The sequence below is a fragment of the Engraulis encrasicolus genome, chromosome 17 (assembly GCF_034702125.1).
Source record: "Engraulis encrasicolus isolate BLACKSEA-1 chromosome 17, IST_EnEncr_1.0, whole genome shotgun sequence".
NCBI classification, from domain to species: Eukaryota; Metazoa; Chordata; class Actinopteri; order Clupeiformes; family Engraulidae; genus Engraulis; species Engraulis encrasicolus.
Window position 1 is genome coordinate 23,793,590 of NC_085873.1, and position 21,308 is coordinate 23,814,897.

At 43.0% G+C, this 21,308-nt stretch overlaps 2 protein-coding genes across 2 annotated transcripts in view; one reads left to right on the forward strand and one right to left on the reverse strand.

The window, feature by feature from the left end:
• Positions 1 to 100: 100 nt before the first annotated feature.
• LOC134467982 (nuclear factor 7, brain) lies at positions 101 to 5,485 on the forward strand. The gene is made up of 7 exons (XM_063222005.1): positions 101 to 958; positions 1,323 to 1,418; positions 3,170 to 3,400; positions 3,698 to 3,720; positions 3,808 to 3,926; positions 4,349 to 4,490; positions 4,661 to 5,485. Exons 1-7 carry the CDS (start codon positions 479 to 481, stop codon positions 5,067 to 5,069), a joined length of 1,500 nt encoding a protein of 499 aa, XP_063078075.1. The 5' UTR covers positions 101 to 478; the 3' UTR covers positions 5,070 to 5,485.
• A 3,871-nt stretch (positions 5,486 to 9,356) lies between these two features.
• dpysl4 (dihydropyrimidinase like 4) overlaps positions 9,357 to 21,308 on the reverse strand; it is a 33,698-nt gene continuing 21,746 nt past the window's right edge. Inside the window, exons 9-15 of the mRNA XM_063222007.1 lie at positions 20,946 to 21,066; positions 18,915 to 19,071; positions 17,081 to 17,222; positions 14,373 to 14,543; positions 14,090 to 14,269; positions 12,323 to 12,494; positions 9,357 to 10,216 (exon numbers count right to left, since the gene is read on the reverse strand). Of these exons, the coding sequence (XP_063078077.1) occupies positions 10,125 to 10,216; positions 12,323 to 12,494; positions 14,090 to 14,269; positions 14,373 to 14,543; positions 17,081 to 17,222; positions 18,915 to 19,071; positions 20,946 to 21,066 (1,035 nt within the window). The 3' untranslated portion in view covers positions 9,357 to 10,124. The remainder of the gene's footprint in view (positions 10,217 to 12,322; positions 12,495 to 14,089; positions 14,270 to 14,372; positions 14,544 to 17,080; positions 17,223 to 18,914; positions 19,072 to 20,945; positions 21,067 to 21,308) is intronic.

Sequence of the window (21,308 nt, forward strand, 5' to 3'; positions counted from 1 at the left end):
CATGACCAAGTGCATATGGCAGGCTCTGAAGCCAGTTTGCCCTGTCACTGTCACTGATGTAGGCCTATACGGTTGCATACACTTGTCATCAACATGACCCAGCAGCATTATCCTGGGATCCCAAAACAAATCCCCAATGCCTGCTCAGTCACTACCCATGCACACCAAACCCCCTGCAATGCATTGCACACTCGTACACAAATAGTCAGATATCTAAAATGGCCACAGTATAAATAGCCTGGCACCCTGAGCAGCAGCGGGGGGGTGTATGGATGGGGTGCTGCTGATGATTGTGTAAGCTCCCACTGCACCGGGTGCCTCCCACATAAATAACACATCGAAAACAGGAAGACATCGAAAGACACCAGACCCACAGACCCCCGTTAAAGTTCAGCAGAGGAGAACAGGCAGGCAGCTCACGCTACGGTACGGTGGGGTAAAATTGTTGACCACCTCCTGAGCACCTTATTTTACACCCATGTCGACTCCTCCAGAGGAGACCCCCTCCCAGCCTGGGGCAGAGGAGGCCCAGGAGGAGGGTGGCCACCAGTGTCCCGGGTGCCAGGGCCCAGACACCCTGCTGCTCCCGTGTGGGCACCGCCTGTGCCAGAACTGCCTGACCCTGAGTCAGGAGGAGCTGGGGCCGGAGCAGCCGGGCTCGGGCTGCACCGAATGCTACGGCCGCGAGCTGCTCAACACGGTGCTGAAGGGGCTACTGGACTCACTCTTCGACGGGCAGAGCAGGCGGCCGCGAGCCCTGGGGCCCAACGGACTGGAGGAGGAGGAGAAGAAGGTTGGGGAAGGGGAGGGGGAGGACAGGGAGGTGTGCCCTGAGCACGGGGAGAGGATGCTGCTGTTCTGCACTGAGGACGAGGAGCTGGTGTGTGAGGAGTGCGTAAGTGAGGAGCACGAAGATCACGTCACGTGCTCCCCAGAGGAGGCCGTGGAGGACTGTAAGGTGAGAGGGAGAGAGAGAGAGGGTGTGTGTGTGAGAAAGAGAGAGAGAGAGAGAGAGAGAAGTGATGAGTAATGAGTGTGACTAGGCATGTGACGCAGCATAGGCTGTTCAAGTCTTCCTTTATTTCTTGCTCAGATTTGTTTTCATCGAACACTGTATGGTTTTTTTTATGAACATTTTGATTGTCAACCATCTCCACATTAAACCTGGTTGGTTTTATTGAAATGTCATTAAGACATCAAAGTGTGCCGCTATTGTCTTCTCTTAATGTTGACCGTTTCCAAGACAGCGCTTCTGTTTTGAGTGCACACTCTATCAGTGTATGTGTGCTAATGATGATGATGATGATGGCTCTTTCCACCAGAGAGAGCTGCGTTCTACACTGAGGTCCTTCAAAGATAAGCTGAGGGGTTTAAATGATGTGAAGGAGACCTGTGACAACACAACGGAACACATCAAAGTATGCTAACAAGGACTATTATCAACATAATATCACATAATACAACATAATATCAACACATTCTGAGTAGTAAATGTAAAACCCCTTAATAGTAGTACTGTCTGATCGTTCTGACTTACCGGTAGGTTCTTTGAAATAGAAAGATATACTACACTGCAGTTTACAATGAGAATGTAACTACAGTGTCAAAAGTAGGGCTGCTACGATTAATCGACTAATCGTGATTAATCGACTATAAAAATTAGTCAGCAAGAATTTCCATAGTCGACTAATCATATCATTTAATTCAATGCTTTTTAACTCACTTGAATTGGACGTTGAGTAAATAAGCTACTATAATGATTTAAAGCTCATTGTGAGCTCAGGGACCTAATTTTAACTGTTTCTTTCTTTTTTCCCCAATTTTCTTGAAGATTAAAGTGCTAGAGTACTTGAAAAATTAATCGTTTGACTAATCGACTATTCGAAAAAATAGTTGATAGATTAATCGGGAGAAAAATAATCTTTTAAGACAGCCCTAGTCAAAAGAGTTACATTCTCATTGTACACTATGTACACAAGTATTCCCTGTATTTGTGAATCCACACATACAGCTCCAGGCCTTTTTATTAGAATAGCATGAAAAAGTTGATTTATTTCCATAATTCCATCAATAATGTTAAACTGTCATGGATTGTAGATTCATGGCCCAGTTTTTTAACTATTCCAATCATTATTATTTTTCTTTTTATATACGTTGGCCTTCCAGCTCAAAAAACCCATGAATTGGGGAATTTGCATTATTAGAATATTGTTATAAAAGCACATTTTTCTTCATCAACATTCGGGTCACATTATATCAGTTGAAATTTGGTACTTTCTACATAACATGCAATGGTCAATACATGGTTAGGACATTCTCTGTCTTCATAATGGCCATGATGCGTTTAACATTGAAGTCAATGGAAAAACAGTGCATGGCAGTTATGGAAGCCCAGATATCCTTGATGCTTTGCTGTCAGCTGTTCTTGTTTGTTGACCTGGTACCCCACACTTCACTCTTCAATATACCCTGTAGATTTCCATGCCACGTTTTGGCGCTAACTCACCAGTTTAATTCTAAATAACCAGAAATGAATCCCCATTGAAAATGAATGGGGTTTAATTTCTGTTGAGTTAGAATTAAACTGGTGAGTTAACACCAAAACGTGGCATGGAAATCTTCGGGTATATTGAAGAGGGAAGTGTGGGACACCAGGTCAGCTATACAAAAACAGCTGACGGCAAAGCATCAAGGATATCTGGCCTTCCATTACTCCCATGCACTGTTTCTGCCATTGACTTCAATGTTAAACGCATCATGGCCGTTATTATTAATAATATTAAGACAGAGAGAGTCCTAACCAAGTATTGAACATTGCATGTTGTGTAGAAAGTACCAAAGTTCAACTGATTTGATGTGCACTGATGTGAAACAAATTTTGATGAAGAAAATTGTGATTTTATTACAATATTCTAATGATGTGAATTCCCCAATTCATGTTTTTTTTGAGCTGGAAGACCAAAATGTGTAAAAATAAACAATTTAATGATTGGAATAGTTAAAAAACTGGGCCATGAATCTACAATCCATGACAGTTTAACATCATTGATGGAATTATGGAAATAAATCAACTTTTTCATGGTATTCTAATAAAAAGGCCTGGAGCTGTATATTGAACATTCCAACTTCTATGACGATTTTGTAAAATAATGTGCCTCGTGGTGAGCAGAAGCAGTCCCAGCACGCAGAGCGTCTGGTGAAAGCAGAGTTTGAGAAGCTGCACCAGTTCCTGCGTGAGGAGGAGGCGTCCGTGATGAGCTCCCTGAAGGACGAGGAGGACCAGAAGAGCCGCAAGACGAAGGACACCGCGGACAAGCTGTCAGGAGACATCGCCTCGCTCATGGACACCATCAGCGCCATAGAGGAGGCCATGGACACGGACGACATGCTCTTTCTAAAGGTATAGAGACAGTGTGTATTGCATTCCATTAAATTACAGTTAGCAGACATTTGTCTTCAGAAACTCAATGTTATTACAGGGTGTTGGTTACAGTCCCTGGAGCAATGTGACGTTAGGTGCCTTGCTCAAGGGCACTTCAGCCATGGTTAGATGGGATTCAAACGTACAATCGTCTGATTCTAGGACCAACTCCATAACCGTTAGGCCTTAGTAATGCTGCACAATGTTACTTGTCAAGCTGTTGCATATTTAAAATTGCTGAACCTCAAACAACCTGACTTTTTGCTTGTATTACAGAACTACAAGAAGATATCAGAAAGGTTGGTGAGTGCACTCTACATATGTTATATATTATGTTTATGGCATTGCTTTTGAGCTCCACTCACCTCACTCTGTTCTTCCCTTAGAGCTCAGTACACAGTGTCTGACCCACCGGACATGACAGAATCACTGATTGATGTCGCCAGTCACGTGGGGTGTCTCAGATACAAAGTCTGGGACAAGATGCAAAGTGTTGCACAGTACTGTAAGTCAATAGGAATATTTTGCACCTTTCCTCATCAAGATTTGGCAACACAGTGTGATTTAGTATATCATGTAGGCAGATATATTAAGGTTCAAATCACCTGGAAACCAGTAATTAGCGTTTACATTTTTTAATTAGGTGTTAAATGCCACACATGTTGTACTGTATTGGAGAAGCAAATGAAAGTACTCTGAGAATTTTACTTATTTACTCACCTCTTTAACATGTCAGCATATGCTCATCACCATGAACAACTTGTGTTTTACTAAAGGTCCTGTGCTCTACCATAGTGGTATAGTACTATATAGTAGTTACGTTTTTTTTTCAGTGACTATTATGCTCCTCTGGTGGAGCGGCATGCGTTAAGGGGCTACCATCTCAGCACATGCTAATCACCCACCCCTCGTCTCCCCTGACGACAGGCCCCGTGACCTTTGACCCCAACACGGCTGATGGCTGCATGACGGTGTCGGACGACCTGCTCACCGTACGCTACACGGAGGACTACCAGGAGCAGGAGCAGCAGCTGCCGGACAACCCTGAGCGCTTCAGCAGCGACTACAGGTGTGTCCTGGGCTCGGACCATTCCAATTCCAAATCCTATAGTCTACATTTAGTTTGGTTGACTACTAACGTGTCTCTGGTACAGGTGTGTCCTTTGCTCGGACCATTCCCATTCCAAATCCTATAGTCTACGTTTAGTTTGGTTGACTACTAAAGTGTCTCTGGTACAGGTGTGTGCTGGGCTCGGAGGGCATCTGCTCTGGGTGTCACCTGTGGGACGTGGACGTGAGCGACTGCTCCGAGTGGACCCTGGGCGTCGCCAACGATAGCGTCCAGCGCAAGGAGTGGTTCCCGGCCAGCCCCGAGCGCGGCCTGTGGACCATCTCGCTATGCGCCGGGCAGTACCGCGCCTGCACCACCGCCAACACTCCACTCACGCTCAAGAAGAAGCCCCAGAAGGTGCGCGTGCAAGTGGACTACGAGAGGGGCAGGGTGACCTTCTCCGACCACAGTGACAATACCCTGCTCTACAGGTTCAAACACAAGTTCACCGAGATGGTGTTGCCATTCTTCTCCATCGGCTGCAACCGCTACCCGCTGCGCATCTGCACGGGGAAGGTGACCGTCATCACTGACTAAAACCTGTGTCCGAGTGCTTCGCAGGGGTGTCAAACATACCCTTACAAAAATCGACCATGGTAAATCATAAGAAAGGTTTGGCAATTATTTTTTTTTACTATGGTTCAACTATGGTTTTACTATACCCTTATGAAAATTAACCATGGTTTATTATTCATTAAATTACACTTAGCTGATGCTTTTTCAACCAAAGTGCATATTGGTGACAGTCCTTGGAGCAATGTGGGGTTAGGTGCCTTGCTCAAGGGCACTTCAAGATGGAGGGGTAGGGAGAGGTAAGGGTAGGATTTGAACCTGCTACTATGTGATCTTCAGTCCAACTCACTAACCATTACTCCACGGCTGCCCACAAGTTATTCAAGGTTTTCATGTTTTTTGAGTATGGTTACTATGGTTACTACAGTAAAACCATGGTCGATGTTCCGAACGTCATATCATGTCCGTAAGGGTAAGCCCGGGTGCCAGATGCGTTTCCATTTACAGTCAATGCTCATACGTACTTGCTGACATCCAGCTCAAGATGAAGGACTAGCAATGCGATTCCAATATGAAGCAAAAATGAGCAATTACCTTACGTGTCCGGCCCACTTGTGATCTAATTCAGTGTTTCCCAACCTTTTTTGTCTTGTGTACCCCCTAAGCCTGTTTGTTGTGCCATGAGTACCCCGTAAGTCATATTCTATATAGCTTTCTCTATTTCAATGTAACTAAGCTCCATACATTTGTTAAAATTGCATCTTTCCAAGTACCCCCTGCAGTGTGCTCGCGTACCCCTAGTGGTACACGTACCCCTGGTTGGGAAACACTGATCTAATTGACTGCATGTGGCCCCTGAGCCAAAATGAGTTCGAGTTCTTGCTCAGCACTATGGACTTGCTCAACCTCATTGATGACATCTCTATTTAAAAACTTTTATTTATTTGATATTTCGCAAAAACATAATTCAGAAGTTATTCATCTATTTACAATCAGGACGTTGAATGGAGGAAAGCAGTGCATGGTAGTAGTAGGGAAACCTTATGGTTTCTTCCACAGAAGAAGGAGCAACACTGTGGCATGAGACCAGAGACTGGAGGAAATGACTGGAGTATAGATATTGGCTTGGGCTTGAAGTCCTCTCTGCCCTTTCCTTTACAAGAGGAGACCAACAGAGCTTCAAGCTGCACTCCGAAGGTAGCGCCGTACACTAAAGAGCATTGACAGGAGGCAAGTGAAGAGGGCCAATAGGAAATAGGGTTATGGGTGATGGGAATAAGGATATAGGGTTACTTCCTTTTCAGCACTGTGCCTGCGTCAAAGAGGAGCTAAGACTATTTGCATGTAATGGTTCGGTACGGTATGTGCCAGATTCCAGCAATATAAGACAACATTACATAAAACTTGTCATTGTCATAAATACGTAAATAACTTACATTTCATCAGAGACCTTGTGTTTTTGGTCAACATTTTTTGTAGCTGTATATTTGTGGTTGAAGTGTCAACGTTTTGCTTCGAGGTAACAGATGCCACTGTCCTTTTTTGCAAGGCGGGCATGAGAGTTGTGTTGATGCTGCTCTAGTACATGCAGTATATCATTACCAATGGTATCAAATATCATAATGGGCATGCCACATGCATGGTATGTACACATGAGATGCAGCGCAGACATAGGATAGGCACAGTCTGGTACTGTCAGTGCACTTGGTTCAATTGAAATAATATTCACTTGAAATAATTTTATGAATGGCATGCAATGCGAGGCTACAAATACAGAAAATGATGCATTTTGCACTCTCAAGATATCCAAGATGCTGCTGTTTATAACATACGCTTGGTATCTCCTTTTAAATTCTTTAGTACAAAGTACTATGTAAATGCCTTTAGTCTTCCTGGGTTAAAGAAATAAAGACTTTTCAGACAAAATGTTGCACAGTCTCTTAGTGTTTTTCCATGCAGAGAGAGAAAGTAGTGCAAGGGGAATTAAATATCAAGCCTGTGCAGTTTAATCCTGACCATGACACGGCACCTGCTGCCACCCATCAACTGCGGAACTCCGCTCTGGGTCACATGATGCGTTCTGGAATGTTCTATGGGGCTGAACCTTTGCTGGCCTGCGGGGCTATGGAATCTCTGGAGCCCAAACATGTTTTTAACCTTTCAACTTTAGCAGCTGCCCCTTGCCTACATACCCAAACAGTAACACCCAGCAGGAGATTATGGTGACAGTAATATTAATGACTCCACAGAAAATATTCCCGTTACAGAATGCAGGAATACGGCACAGAGGTGCCTCTCAATACCTGATCCATCCAGGAAAATCCAGCGGGAGAGAAACATATTCACCTGCACAGCACTGCACTTTTTGCAACCTCCAAAGGTAATTGTCCCTTTTTAAATAAAACACACTTTCAGGCAAAAAAAAGATTGAAAAAAGAGTTTCATACTGTGTGTGAGTCGCTGCTGTTGTCATGGTTGATTCTGTCTTAGTTGTAACTTCTGTCCCATGTCTATTATGATCATGATTAGTCTCATGTCACAGAGGCTTATGAAGTTAGACATATCACTTGTGGGCAGGCAAATGTTTTCCAACACATTTTTATTGAGGACATGCCTACCATGCACAATAAAGAACATACAATATTATATTTATACACTGGCAACACAAAAAAGGTACAAAAAGAGGATATTTTTTTAGAGGTTCTCATGAAAATAAAACAAATACGTACAACCTTTTAATGTGGCATAGCTGAGGCAGAACGGGTCAAGGTAATATCGGACAAGTCCTTGATCTACAAAATATCCATTCTTTTAAATCAGGCATTGTAAAAATACAAACGGGAGGTTTTACAAAGACAAAACACTGCATGAAATAGTAACTACAAATTAGAGTCAGGTTTTAAAAAGTGACTACTGTATTTTTGTTATTTTTGTTTTCTTTTGTTTTTGTTGTCCCACCTTGCCACAAAGTTGTCCCGAGCACCAGATAGTTATTGAATTGTTAGAAAAAATGTGAGGAGTCCATATCACGCATGAGGGAATGATGATGTTTGGTCTGACCACAATAAAATCCTACAGACACCTGTATGAAACTCCCTTCAGGAGTGCATTTCTGGAAAGTGTAGTTGCTAACTATGTTAGCTACTTTGTTGGTTGCAATGCAATTTCCCATTGGCAACTACTGAACTTGCTAACTGCTAACTACGCTTCCCAGAAATGCACCCCAGCAGAGCTAAGGGCCCGTTTATACATACCCGGGGATTTCAATAAACAAAGACCTTTCCCCTCGTTTGTACCTTTCGTTTACACGCAAACAGAGGTTTTTCATCTGAAAACAAATCTTCATACAAACTACAAACAAAAACTAAAGAAAAGAAGTGGAGTTAAAAAAAAAAAACTCCAGATAGTGTTTGTAGTATATAAACGGAGAAAAACGGATACTAGCACCGGATAAATGGCATTCTCCTCAAAGTGCATAGGCTTAACGTATTTATGACAGGTCTCGGTACCATATTTATGCGGATTTGCCGATGGTGTGAACAAAGGTTATTTTGCTAAACATGAAGAAAAATGTTTGAATATGAAAGTACCTGGGCATGTATAAACAGAACCCTAGTTGGAGAAAAATTTTCAAACCACTGAGGTCATTATGGGCGCAAAAACTACAGACTAGAGCCACTGATCTACCGTACATCCACTTGTTTCAAAAATGTTCAACCTTTGCTAAGAATCTACTATTTTTGTTAAATAGGTAGACAAATCTGACAACAGATGCAATCAAGATTAATTCTGGCAGCGGTTTACAGTATGTGCCCAACTACGTAGACACTCATGTATGGCCTATGGGGTATTCCGAGAACATGGTTAAGGGATAAACCTGGTTAAGTTAGCCTACAGAGTGCGGTAAACCTGCTAATACACAGCCTATAGGTGTCACTTAGTTAAGAAAATGAGACATCCAGGGTCTTTTATTAGCTGATTTACTGTGTCACTACTTCCAGGTTAACTAAACCTGATTCATTACTGAAGCACCTTCTAGTAATACCCTTTACTGGCCTGATGGAGAATGAATAATGTGGAAACTGAACCACTTACATTGCACACCACACGGGGCAAGAGGAAACTGCAGACAATGAGATAACTGACCAGCGATGATGAGTCTTAAGGTGATGACAAACACAGTGCAACTTCTTGAGCAATCTGCCTGTGCAACGATAAGAGTTTTTTTTTAGATTGTCTGTTGTTCAATATTTTCATAGGAGAACCTGGACTAGCAGCAGACAACATTTTTCGGTTACACCCTGACATTCTGACATTGACGTTTTATTGCAGGAACCGTTTTTCCAGCTAGCAGGAACCGTTTTTCAAAGATCTCAGACCCTACCTTTAAGGGCATTTGGACCGTGACAAAATAATACACTGATCCTGTCATTGCGCTGTCACTCTCTCCACTTACCGCTCGTGTCGCAACAATGTTGCAAATATCAATAAAGTTAGAACATTGTTTTACGCGCCTCTAAGCACTTGCAACAGAGTTTGAATGACTCGGAATGGCTCGGAATGACAATCAAATACTGTCGGAATGGCGGTGTGTCGGAATGGCGGTGTGTTGGAATGGCGATTGCCCCGCCATTTTTCAACCATTCCATCTGAAAATGAATAGCCAATCTTGATGTTGCCTGGCAACCGTCATTGCTCAAAAAGTTGCCCTGAGTAAATCATTGCCTTCAAAACCCAAGCTCTATGTTACAGCCGACTGAATGTTCACCAGAATTAAGGTGCATGCTATAATATTTATGTTTGCACTGAGAAACCCAAAGCACGGGGACTGAACGATGTGGATAAAGCAGCTATTTAAAAGGCTATCTATGGACTAGATGAGTTGCATGAGATTCATATATGAGTAAGCTATGGGTGGCTGCCTCTGTAACGGTCCTACATAGGATAACATCCGGGGGTTCATGTGCATGACTATTTTTTTTTTCAGAATGTATGAAAAATGACGCGTTTGGAATATTGAGGTTGATGATGCAGTAAGTTGCTACACTTGTTGCGAGTGGTCGCCGTGGGTTACGTGACTCACGAGAGGGAGGTGATGTTGGACCGGCCACCGGGCGGCGCTACAATCCTCTGTGCCGTGCGCCTCGGAATGTGGTCGTCCTTTTGAGTTCCTTCAGACCGAAAATGAGAGAGACAGAGGGCAGAAGTTTAGTGATGATCACCCCCACAGAACGATCACAGTGCAAAAGATTGCAGCCAGCTAAACGTAAAAAAGAAAGTTGCCCTGCTGCCTTAAGTTTGTAAGTTAACTCAACTTGAGTAAGCCTCGAGTTAAGTTCAGTCTCGAATTGACATAACTTGCAAACTTAAAGCAGGGCGACTTACTTTTCAATCTGAACTTCCTACACCGTTGAACCTTCCCAGAACCCAAAGATTAAAATAATCTTTTTAGATTACATCATACAAAACATACTGCACATTTTAAATAAATAAATTAAATTAATTCGCTTCACCATGTTCTGTCTTGCTGGTCTTGCCCATTGACTCAGATGTGATATAGTAATAGGTTTGGAACAAAAAATAGCATCTTCACGAATTACGACTACCACTTCTATTTTGACAAGTTTTTGTCATTTTATCTTCCACATTCATGAAAGGGTTATTACTTGTTATAAATGTTGAGTCATATCGCATGAAACGGTCATGAACACTTTATGTGCAGTTTATGGCTGCTAAAACAATAGTCCAAAACAACAACGAAAATAGCCCCAAAGTACATTTATATAATGAGACTTTAAATAAGCTAGCTGAGAGTGGTTAGTCTTTGCCTTTGCCATTGGGAGTTAAGTGTCTGTTTGATAGATACACAACTGTGACTTGAAGCTCAGGGGCTCCTTTTGAGTTTGATACTCTGCTGAGTCACGCTAACTGAATGTCATGATGCAAAAACTCTGCCAGAAACTACACTGTATGCTGGGCTGGATTTGGTCAAAATCCTTAAAGAGAATGGTGGCTTAAGTAGGCATTGCAACTATGCCACTCATTCAAACTGTGCTGTCTATTGCCAAATTTGATCTTTTCATGAATAGTTACAAAGTAATAAAATAATATTTATTAGTATTATCAAAGTACAATCATTTTTCCTGCCCAATTTGAACTAAATTCTATTGATTTCTTTGGCGATAAATCTGAAGAAGAACCCGTCCAGGTTTATCAAAAATGCCTTTTTTTTCCCCTCCTTTTTACCCGCAGACCGTCATCCTAAGCAGCCCAATTGGGCAATAAACAGCCCAATCTGGCAACACTTTAAAGGCTATTAGAGGCTCTAGCGCCCACAGACATCATATAGGAAGACTAGATGCGTCGTCCGCGTTCCCGTCATGCAAGTCGAACGTCCGCGCATGGCGGCCATGTTAGCGCAGCCTTCTGGCTCAACCAGTTGCAGTGAGTTTTGGGTGTTGTATACTCTTCAGATGGCCATAATTCCCTCAAATTTATATTGATTTTCGAAAGGGTTGGTTTTTTATACATTATAAAAAAATCCAAACGAAAGTATATGTTGATATTGCATAGTGATGCATATTCACATTATTATTATATTATGTTACATTATATTATAATGTTCATAGGTCTAAAATCATCTATAATATAATTCAGTAGGCTTATTCAGGTAATTAAATAGATCCCATAAACAAATGCACAAAGTAATCTTTTATATTTTTAGTAAAATAACAAATAAACGTTCACTTGTGGTCTACATTCTACTTTGGTTTCGACAGCTCCACCTTGTGTCCAAAATGAGTCGTGATGCTAAAGCCATCCAGATAGAATGAACTTGTTGCGCTGTAGTAGGCTACATCTCTCTTCCAGTACGTCATCTCTGTCGTCTATAATTTGATGCAATGAATATATTCATGCCGTCAACGTAATGCACAGCAATGGTTAAAGTGTGTATTTGCTGTAGGTCTATCTAATTTTTTGGACAAATAGGTTAAGTGGGAAGCATAGGCCTATTACTCTCCTGGGCGTTTTACCCCAGTCTACACGTAAGTTTTAAGGAGCCCTACCATTTATAAACACGTGTCAATATTTCAGCGAAGCAACAGTATACTTTTTCAAGTATCCCAACGCTTCAACTCTTCAGTTTACTTCAGGTGTAACGGAGGGTCTGTGGAGAGTTTAGGCTGCTCTAATATGGCCGACCTGTGCGGACGTGCTTGAAATACACGATGACGTATCTAGTCTTCCTATATGATGTCTGTGCTAGCGCCACTCACCGGACAGGGTGAATCCTGATTGGTGGAGGTTCCTGGAAGCTGCCATCACCGTTTTCCCGGGACACTGGGGCCCCCTGCTGGTCGGAGTGGAGGCTACCGACTTGGTGACGCTGATGACGTCATGCACCGGCCCGTCGTAGTTTCCCCGAGGGACACCACGCGCATCTGCCATCTGTGAAGACAGTTTAGCAGTCAGTCAGTCACGCTCAGGTGTCCTTATTCAGCTTAGCAATCACTCACATGCTCCTCAGGTGTCTCAAAACAAGCATGGCAGCAATGACAAAGCGTTATAAATGTGCTGTTACCAGAATGGCAATGACCACGTCATAGTGCACAAAGGCCCTGTGTTATGTCATAGCATTGTAGTACTATGGGGGTACTTCACTTTTATTACAGTGTGCCACTGGAGGTACGGCGTGCATTGTATGAATCTTATTTTAAGTCTCAACAGTGGCAGATTTAGACTTTCGGGAGCCCTAGGCGAACTTAGATAGGGGGCCCTTCAAATCCTTACTTTTATCAAGGAATGGGGAGTAGGCAGCTGGTCTGGGGCCCCTGTTGTTCAGATTGGAGGGCTCCAAGACTCTCAACCAATGATGAAATACGTACATGAAAACCATTACCAAAGATTATGGTAAAGACCAGTTGTATGTTTTTTCTATAATGTTCTATGTATGTTCTTTGTTGTTAAGTGTACCGTACATAACAAACTTTGCATTCCACCCCCTTCTCTCTCTCTCTCTCTCACACACACACACACACACACACACACACACACACACACACACACACACACACACACACACACACACACACACACACACACACACACACACACACACACACACACACACACACACACACACACACACGTATAGTATATGTACTTATTTTATATATGCATGAAAAATTATACTGTATTGCCAAAGCGTTCACATAACTTGCATTACAAAGGCAAACATTCTCACATTCTTTCGGTTTCCTGTATCTCTGTCTGTGTGCCCTTTAACATATTTAACATTGCCCAAGTCATCAACAACATGTCGTTCCCAGACTTCCTGATCTAAATATAGCCGGCCGTATAAAAAACATTCTGTTCCCCCACTTTAACTTTCGACTGTGGTTGTGCAACAACAAAGACAGCAAGCCCATAGCCCATGTTTAGCAAGCGGCCTCTGGCACTGGGGCTCATGTCTGTTTACTGTGTCATGGGCCAGGGGGGGTTATAGTGACTCAGAGAATGCAGTGTTATGGGGGTGGGGGACTAAGACTTCTGAGACCAGGACCAGACCAGGCTATATATCCCCAGCCTTGATCTTCTCTTCCCACCCCCTGACTTTTGACTGAGCTTGAACAACACAGACAACAGCAGCCCCTTGTCTAGCTAGCTCCAGTGCCTCTGGCATGGCTGGGTCTGTCCTGTTCACTGTCTAATGGGGTGGAGTGAGATAGACATGTGTGTGTGCCCTTAGTGCTATAGGCCTTGATCCTCTGTTCCCATCCCCTGACATTTGACTATGGTTGAGTACAATACGGGCAGTCGTGGGTAAGCGGTTAGGGTGTCAGACTTGTAGCCCAAAGGTTGCCGGCTCAACTCCCAACCTGCCAGGTTGGTGGGGGGAGTAATCAACCAGTGCTCTCCCCCATCCTCCTCCATGACTGAGGTACCCTGAGCATGATACTGTCCCACCGCACTGCTCACTAGGGGCGCCATTGAGGGCTGCTCCATTTCAGGGTTGAGTGAATCGTGTGTGTGTGTGTCTTTACCCTGCTGCGGGCCTTGATCCTCTTGTAGACGTAGTCGGGGAAGGCCTTCCTGGGCACGAAGCGCCCGGAGCCCTCGGCCACGTTCAGCTGGCCCCCCTCCAGTACGATGCGGCCCCCACTGATCACTATTACGGGGAAGCCCCGACACTCCATGCCCTCAAAGATGTTCACCTCCACCGTCTGAAACAAAACACACACACACACACACAGTGAATAATAATAATAATAATTTGCTATATTTGCTATACAAATCTCATTGATATTGCGTTTCCGGTATACTCACCAGGTTGTGTGTTGCTGCGGAGACGGTCTTGGTCTCCTTGGTGTTCCAGATGACCAGGTCTGCGTCGGACCCCACGGCGATGCGTCCTTTACGAGGGTAAAGGTTGAAGAGCTTGGCCGCGTTGGTACTGGTCACAGCCACAAACTCATTCTCGTCCATTTTGCCCGTAGCCTTTCACGAAAGAACATTATTGCTCAAAATGATTGCAACATTATTGCGAAAAAATCCCTCATACCAGACATGGTTCTCTAGACATGTTAATTCATCAACAGAAATACACTGTATAGAATGAAAGACTGGATCCAAAGAACTCTCATCTGAGTCAAGATACTGAAGCAGTTCAATTGAAAACCCTTTCAAACCCTTATTTTTTCGTTTTGCCATAGAAATATACTGTATGGCCCTGCTGTGGCCAACCGGTACGGCACTTGTCTCCCATGCGGCCGACCCGGGTTCGATTCCAGGCCTGGGTCAATTGCCGACCCTTCCCCATCTCTCTCCCCATTCGCTTCCTGTCCACCTCTCAAACTGCCCTGTCAAATAAAGACCAAAATATATATATATACTGTATATTGCCACGTGTTCTATCAATTCACTATAACTAATTCAGATTAGTCTTGTACAAGGTGAAGGAGTACAGAGAGACAGACCCAGATTGATTTCATAAACATGATGCGAGATTGTGGCTCCTACACAAGTTACCCATTCCCATATGCTATTAACGCATTTACATAAGTATTATGCTTCATTGACCTAGGTGCCTGGAGCTACATAGATGCTGCATTCAGCCTCTTGAGATTAGTTTTTTTATTAAAAACGTGCTGAATTAACACATTCCAAGCCAGGGGCGGAGTGGCCCACCTTTTCCCACCGGGAGAATTTTCCCCTTGGCGGCCCTCTTTAAAAAAAAACAAAAAACAAAGCGAACATGGTTTCCTAACCAAAAAGACAAAAGCCACGAAATCTGCAGTCGTACTACATGTGGACATTAGTGTTGTCAAAATATCAACCTGAAGTGGAGAATTGTAGCCTACACCTTGATGAAATGCACAGCCAGTGGTGTAGTCTACGTAAAACGCAGGTATACGCACCCATTTCAAAATTTCAGGGATTACAGTATACCCACTTAAAATTGATTGATCCATTATTTACAATAGCACAAATATATACAGTAGACTATACACACATCAAAAAATGCTCAAATATACAGTATACCCACTTCAAAAAAGTAGACTACACCACTGGAGCCATCATCACAGTCCAAAGCATTCATAGGCCTAGGCTACATCACGCTACTGTTCCATGCAAATGTGCACTCCACTGTCATTTTGACAGTTTGAAATTGAAATATCGTTTAAGGAAGACAGGATGAGCATGGGCACAAAGTTTTGGGTGTGGGGATTTTTAGAAGAGTAGGCTTACAAAATATAGTATAGTAGCCTATAGCTTACAAAAAGTCTGTCTACATTGTGCAATAAACCCACCATGCAGCAAATAAGCCAAACTTAGCTACTTCAAACCACAACCATAAGTCAACAAAATGTATAACCAAACGGTGTAGGCCTACCTTAAAACGCTGTCTTCTCGCAGCAAATCACGCAAATCAATTCTTGCAATCACTCTACTTTAATCCACAGCTTATTAGCCTACACACCCAGCACTGGTCACATCAGAATCTTGTGTGGTAATTATTTTGTTCCATTTCTTCAGACATAGGCTACATCCTAAATGTACCACATATAAATATATGTATGATAATAATATTATTTCGACTATAAGGAGATATACTGGTAGGTCTAACAAATCAAAACAAAACCCATTGCTTCTGTTAGGTGCAGTTATCTTGCTTCTGTTAGGTGCAGTTATCTTCCTTACCACTTGGTGGAGTCTGTTCGTAACCCAAGTCAATAACCACAGAGCAAGTGAATCAGGACTGGAAAGACTGTAAACTGTAACAGTCGTGTGGAAATCGGAAAATAAATCATAATTTATTCATATTTCCATCCTTTGGTAACCAATATACATATCACAGGTTCTTCAAATACTGAAAACGAAACTGTGTTACTAAGATCTTGTAAACTTCCGCGATCTACGGTATATGAAAATTATCATTAGAGAAGGGGTGTGGCCAATTTCCTGTTTGACACCGTCAGTGAGGTATTGCCGTCTGGTATACGGTATAAATACTGGCTAGTCAGCTTAGTTCCTATACAGGCAAGTGGAAATTGGGAAAGCAGTGCATATAAGTACCATCTCTAACCTTCAGGGCCGGTTGAGAACACAGTGTGGCTGTATTATTACATTTCACGGCCGCGGCCCACCGGGACAAGTCCCCGATCTCCCGACGGCCACTCCGCGCCTGTTCCAAGCTTTTAAATGCATGTTTTTAATGTGTATTTTACGCGAGACTGAGATATTAAGGTTTTTATAGGCTGAGGGTTGCGCGGCTCTTGCCCAACCTGTAGTATCACGCAGCTTCCTGAGCTCCACTACTAGTGTGTGTTGAGGCTGTTGTTGAGGCCAGGTGGCTCCAGAGCTACACACACACACAGAGGTCTGAACCAGGCTAGGCTGAGGGCATCTTTTCCCAAAAAGGGCTTAGGCATTCAGCAAGCGTTTTTTTTTGCAGGTGCCTTAGGCTTAAATGGGTTAGTCAGCAGCTTGATATTGTCATGGGCATCTTCAGAGATGTCAGGGAGAATGCTCACCACAGCCTTGTCCCAGACGACTGACATGCGCTCCTCTACACCGTTGGTGCCTTCTGGAATGAGGGTGAAGTTGTCCTTGCCCACCGCCTTCTGGGCTGTGGAGAAGCTGCTGTGAGCACTGGCCGTCACCTGGAGGTCTCCACTACAACACATTACATTACATTACATTACAGTACAGTACATTACATTACACTGCATTACATTATTCTACAGTACATTAACTACATTACATTACACTGGCCACATTACATTACAGTTTCATGGCTAACGTGGAGCAGCCTGTAGGCCAATCTTCATTAATTGCACATTGGACCAGTAAAGTGAAGTGTGAAGGTTCAATTAGCAGGGTAAGAGCACAGTTTTGCTCAAAGTTTTGCCATTCACACAGCATTATGGGTGACATATCAGAGTTCAAAAAATAGAATTTCTTGGTGTGCATGAAACTGTTATATCTTTGACCGAGACAGCCAGTCTTTGTGATGTATCAAGAGCCACTGTATTCAAGGTAATGTCTGCATACCACCAAGAAGGATGAACCACATCCAACAAGATTAACTGTGGCTGCAAGAGGCAGCTTCTACACTAAAATGACGGATGTTTCCGTTATTTTGTCCAACCCCTGTACATTACATTACAGTGCATTACATTACACTGGTGATCACCTGCAGGTCACAACACCACAACACCAATCAGCAGGTTAGCAGATGAAACACTTTGGTTTTTGAATGAATGAATTCTTTACGCCTATTCCTTTCACACGCAGATTTTCAGTGATTAGCCTCAAAAATAGGACTCAGTTTCCGGTTTTGCCCGATGTAGTCGAGCTGTGTTGTGTTCCAAGTTAGCCATGTATCTAACATTTATCAACCAGTTGCTAACTTAATTGAAGTATTTTATTATTATGCCAGTAAGTAGTTTTCAGCTGCTTTAACGGCACAAAGAAAGGATCATTCTGTAAAATATTTTAAAATTCAAGACATCATTTCACAAACCTTAACATGGATCTGGGTGTAGGCTGTCCCCACAACAGAGTTAAATATTAAGTACACACAGAGCTAGAAAACAAATAATTCTGTATAATCTATAAGGGGTGGCATAACATCTATGGATTAGGTCATGGTTGATAAATTGGTGGCTCCAATCTCTGGAAGTGCTGTTAATATTTTTCCATATTCTTTTCCAGTTTAGCGCAATCTTTATGTTCCCTGTACCAGATGTCTGTGACGGACCTTGCTTTACTCTCTGACTGGCACTTAGGAACACAATCAACTTCAAATCAAACTTTTTTCAATGGGTAAAAATGTTGTTATTCCAATAAGAAATCCTCGCTATTACATGACCGTTGATGGGCATGCTACTGGCAATAGCCATCGACCAGCTCAATAGAAAAACAACAACGACGACTGTACTGTAAAACCGTACAAGAGACTAACTGTAAAACAGCTGTCTTGTGGAAAAAGTGTGAATGTCAGCAGGGCCGGATTAATTCACAGGCTAGATATGGCTGCGGTCTAGGGCCCCCTACTTTCCAGTGGGCCCCCAAGTGACCAGAATTCAATTCAAAATTGCAAAATTGTGATGAAATGCAATACTGAGTACAGTTTTAAATCTCGTTAATATTCCTCTCCACAACTGCAGACATGCTATCCTTAATTCCTAGCTTGTAATTATGACTCTGTCTATGTAATTTCGTTGAGAAATTTGCCTTCCAGTGGGGGCCCACAGCAACCTGTAGCCTAGGGGCCCGGGGCTAACTTAATCTGGGCCTGAATGTCAGTGTAAATGGAGTGTGTTAGCAAGTGGACCATAGCCAGCCAGCAGCAACAGCACTCACCAGGCCAGCAGGGAGTTGAGGTAGTCTGGGGTGGAGGGGTCTGGGCTGAGGGGTGGAGACATGACGAAGGCAGCTGCCTTGGCCCAGTCTTTACTCCAGTAATGAGTCCCGTCCATGCCCAGGCTAGCAGCGATCGGCTCCCCATACACAACCATACCTAAAGTGCAAGCCAAGTCAAGTCAAACTTTATTGTCAAAAATCTATGTAACAGGGTTAGCACAGAAGTTTGACATTGTGTTTGACCAGTCTCCAATGTGCAGTTTAGCTAAACACATTCACATAAGACATTGATAATAATCTCTCTCTCTCACACACACACACACACACACACACACACACACACACACACACACACACACACACACACACACACACACACACACACACACACACACACACACACACACACACACACACACACACACACACACACACACACACACACACACACACACACACACACAGACGTGCAAAGAGAAGTGGAGAAGTAAAACCATAGTTTTTCTTATACTTCAGACATATGTAACAGTTTCATCTTTTACCTGACATGTTTCGACGGAATGGCTTCCGAAGCCCATACCATCAAAACATGTCAGGTAAAAAATGAAATTGTTACATGTCTACATGTTTTACTTATTACCTACGTTTTTCTTATACTTCAGACATGTAACATGTAACGTGTTTCAACGGCTTCTGTCTCGGGCTGTCTGAAGTAAAAGAAAAACTTGAGTTTTTACTATAATGGTTCGACATAGTGAACGTCATAGGTACCTACATCTTAGTCAATGAAGTCCAACAGGAAATTGTCCTTCAGTACAACGGATACTTTTGCTTACTGTTACTGCAAAAAATTTGATTTTTTTGGCTTTTTTCATGCATTGACTTGAAAAAAATTGACAATCACGATTTGTACAGTTACAGTAAGCAAAAGTATCCATTGGCACTGAAGGACAATTTCATGTTGGACGTCTTTGACCCACCTATGGGTGTAGAACCTTAACAGACGTCACATCACATCAGAGAGCGGAGAGAGTGGAGAGAATGGAGAGAGTGAGAACATGTGAAACAGGTGGTTAACGGTCATAAACGTGGCAGCACTTGTGCACATTTTCCACAGGCATGGGGGACAAAAGGGTGAATTGTCCCAGGCCCAGACACACACACACACACACACACACACACACACACGGGCACACAAACACACACACACACACACACACACACACACACACACACACACACACACACACACACACACACACACACACACACACACACACACACACACACACACACACCCGGCCACAGTTGTCAGCGGCCCTGATGTTCCACGTCATATATCATACACACTTATGCATCCAGTGAAGGCAAATACTGTATGTATTGCAAGCCTTACTGAACATCTGTGGCTACTTACAATGTGATTCCCAGGGGGGAAATAATGATGTCCAAAATACCACAATAAAATATGGATTCACGGTTCTAAGAACACTTTCATACTTGAAACATGTCTACAGATGGAGGTAAAGCCTTGGTGCAAACGTAATAACAACATATACCATAAAAAGGGAACCTACATTACACACGTCAGTAGGACATTTATTTGCTGTTTGAGTGGTATTAAAAGAAAACCGTCATTCATTTCTATACCAGTGGCATGATGTAAGTGGAAAACTACAGTGTAGCACAGTGTTTCTCAACCTTTTTTGAACAAATACCCCCATTCCTCATCATAAGCCTCCCAACGGCCCCTTGACATCATCAACAGCCCCCCCTTAGTATTAAAAAATAAAAGTGACTAATGCGCCACAATGACAATTGAGCACCGCCCCTCTCAGCTGAATCCTTCTCAACGCCCCCCTAGCCTAGGACTCCCTAGCGCCCCCAGGGGAGCTGTAGCGCCCACATAGAGAAACACTAGTGAAAATTGATTTGCTGTGTAAGTGGTATTACAAGAAAACCTTCATTAATCTCTAATCTGTAGTGGCTGGGAAACTAGAGTGAAGCATGAAGTGAATGCTTTAGCCTTACCCTTCTTCCTGGCCTTGGCGATGACATCAGCGGCTTGCCTGCTCATCACCTTGGTGACATAGAGAGGGCAGTTGGCCTGCTTGGCGATTGTGATGGCACGGTACACGGCTTCAGTCTCCACCTAGTGGACATACACATCATTACATACTGATTTTAGTGTAGAACTGTTACAATTAGTCCACATAATACATAATACATAAGAGATGGTTACACTTATTTTCCTGTCCCTGTTACAAGAAAACAGATTTTAACAAAACATGTTGCAGAGTAACATTGTGCAGTTGGACTGTAACTTAGGGTTAGGTATGGTATGCACAGTGTCAGAAGATAATATTGCATGTTGATACATGTAAATACACTCAA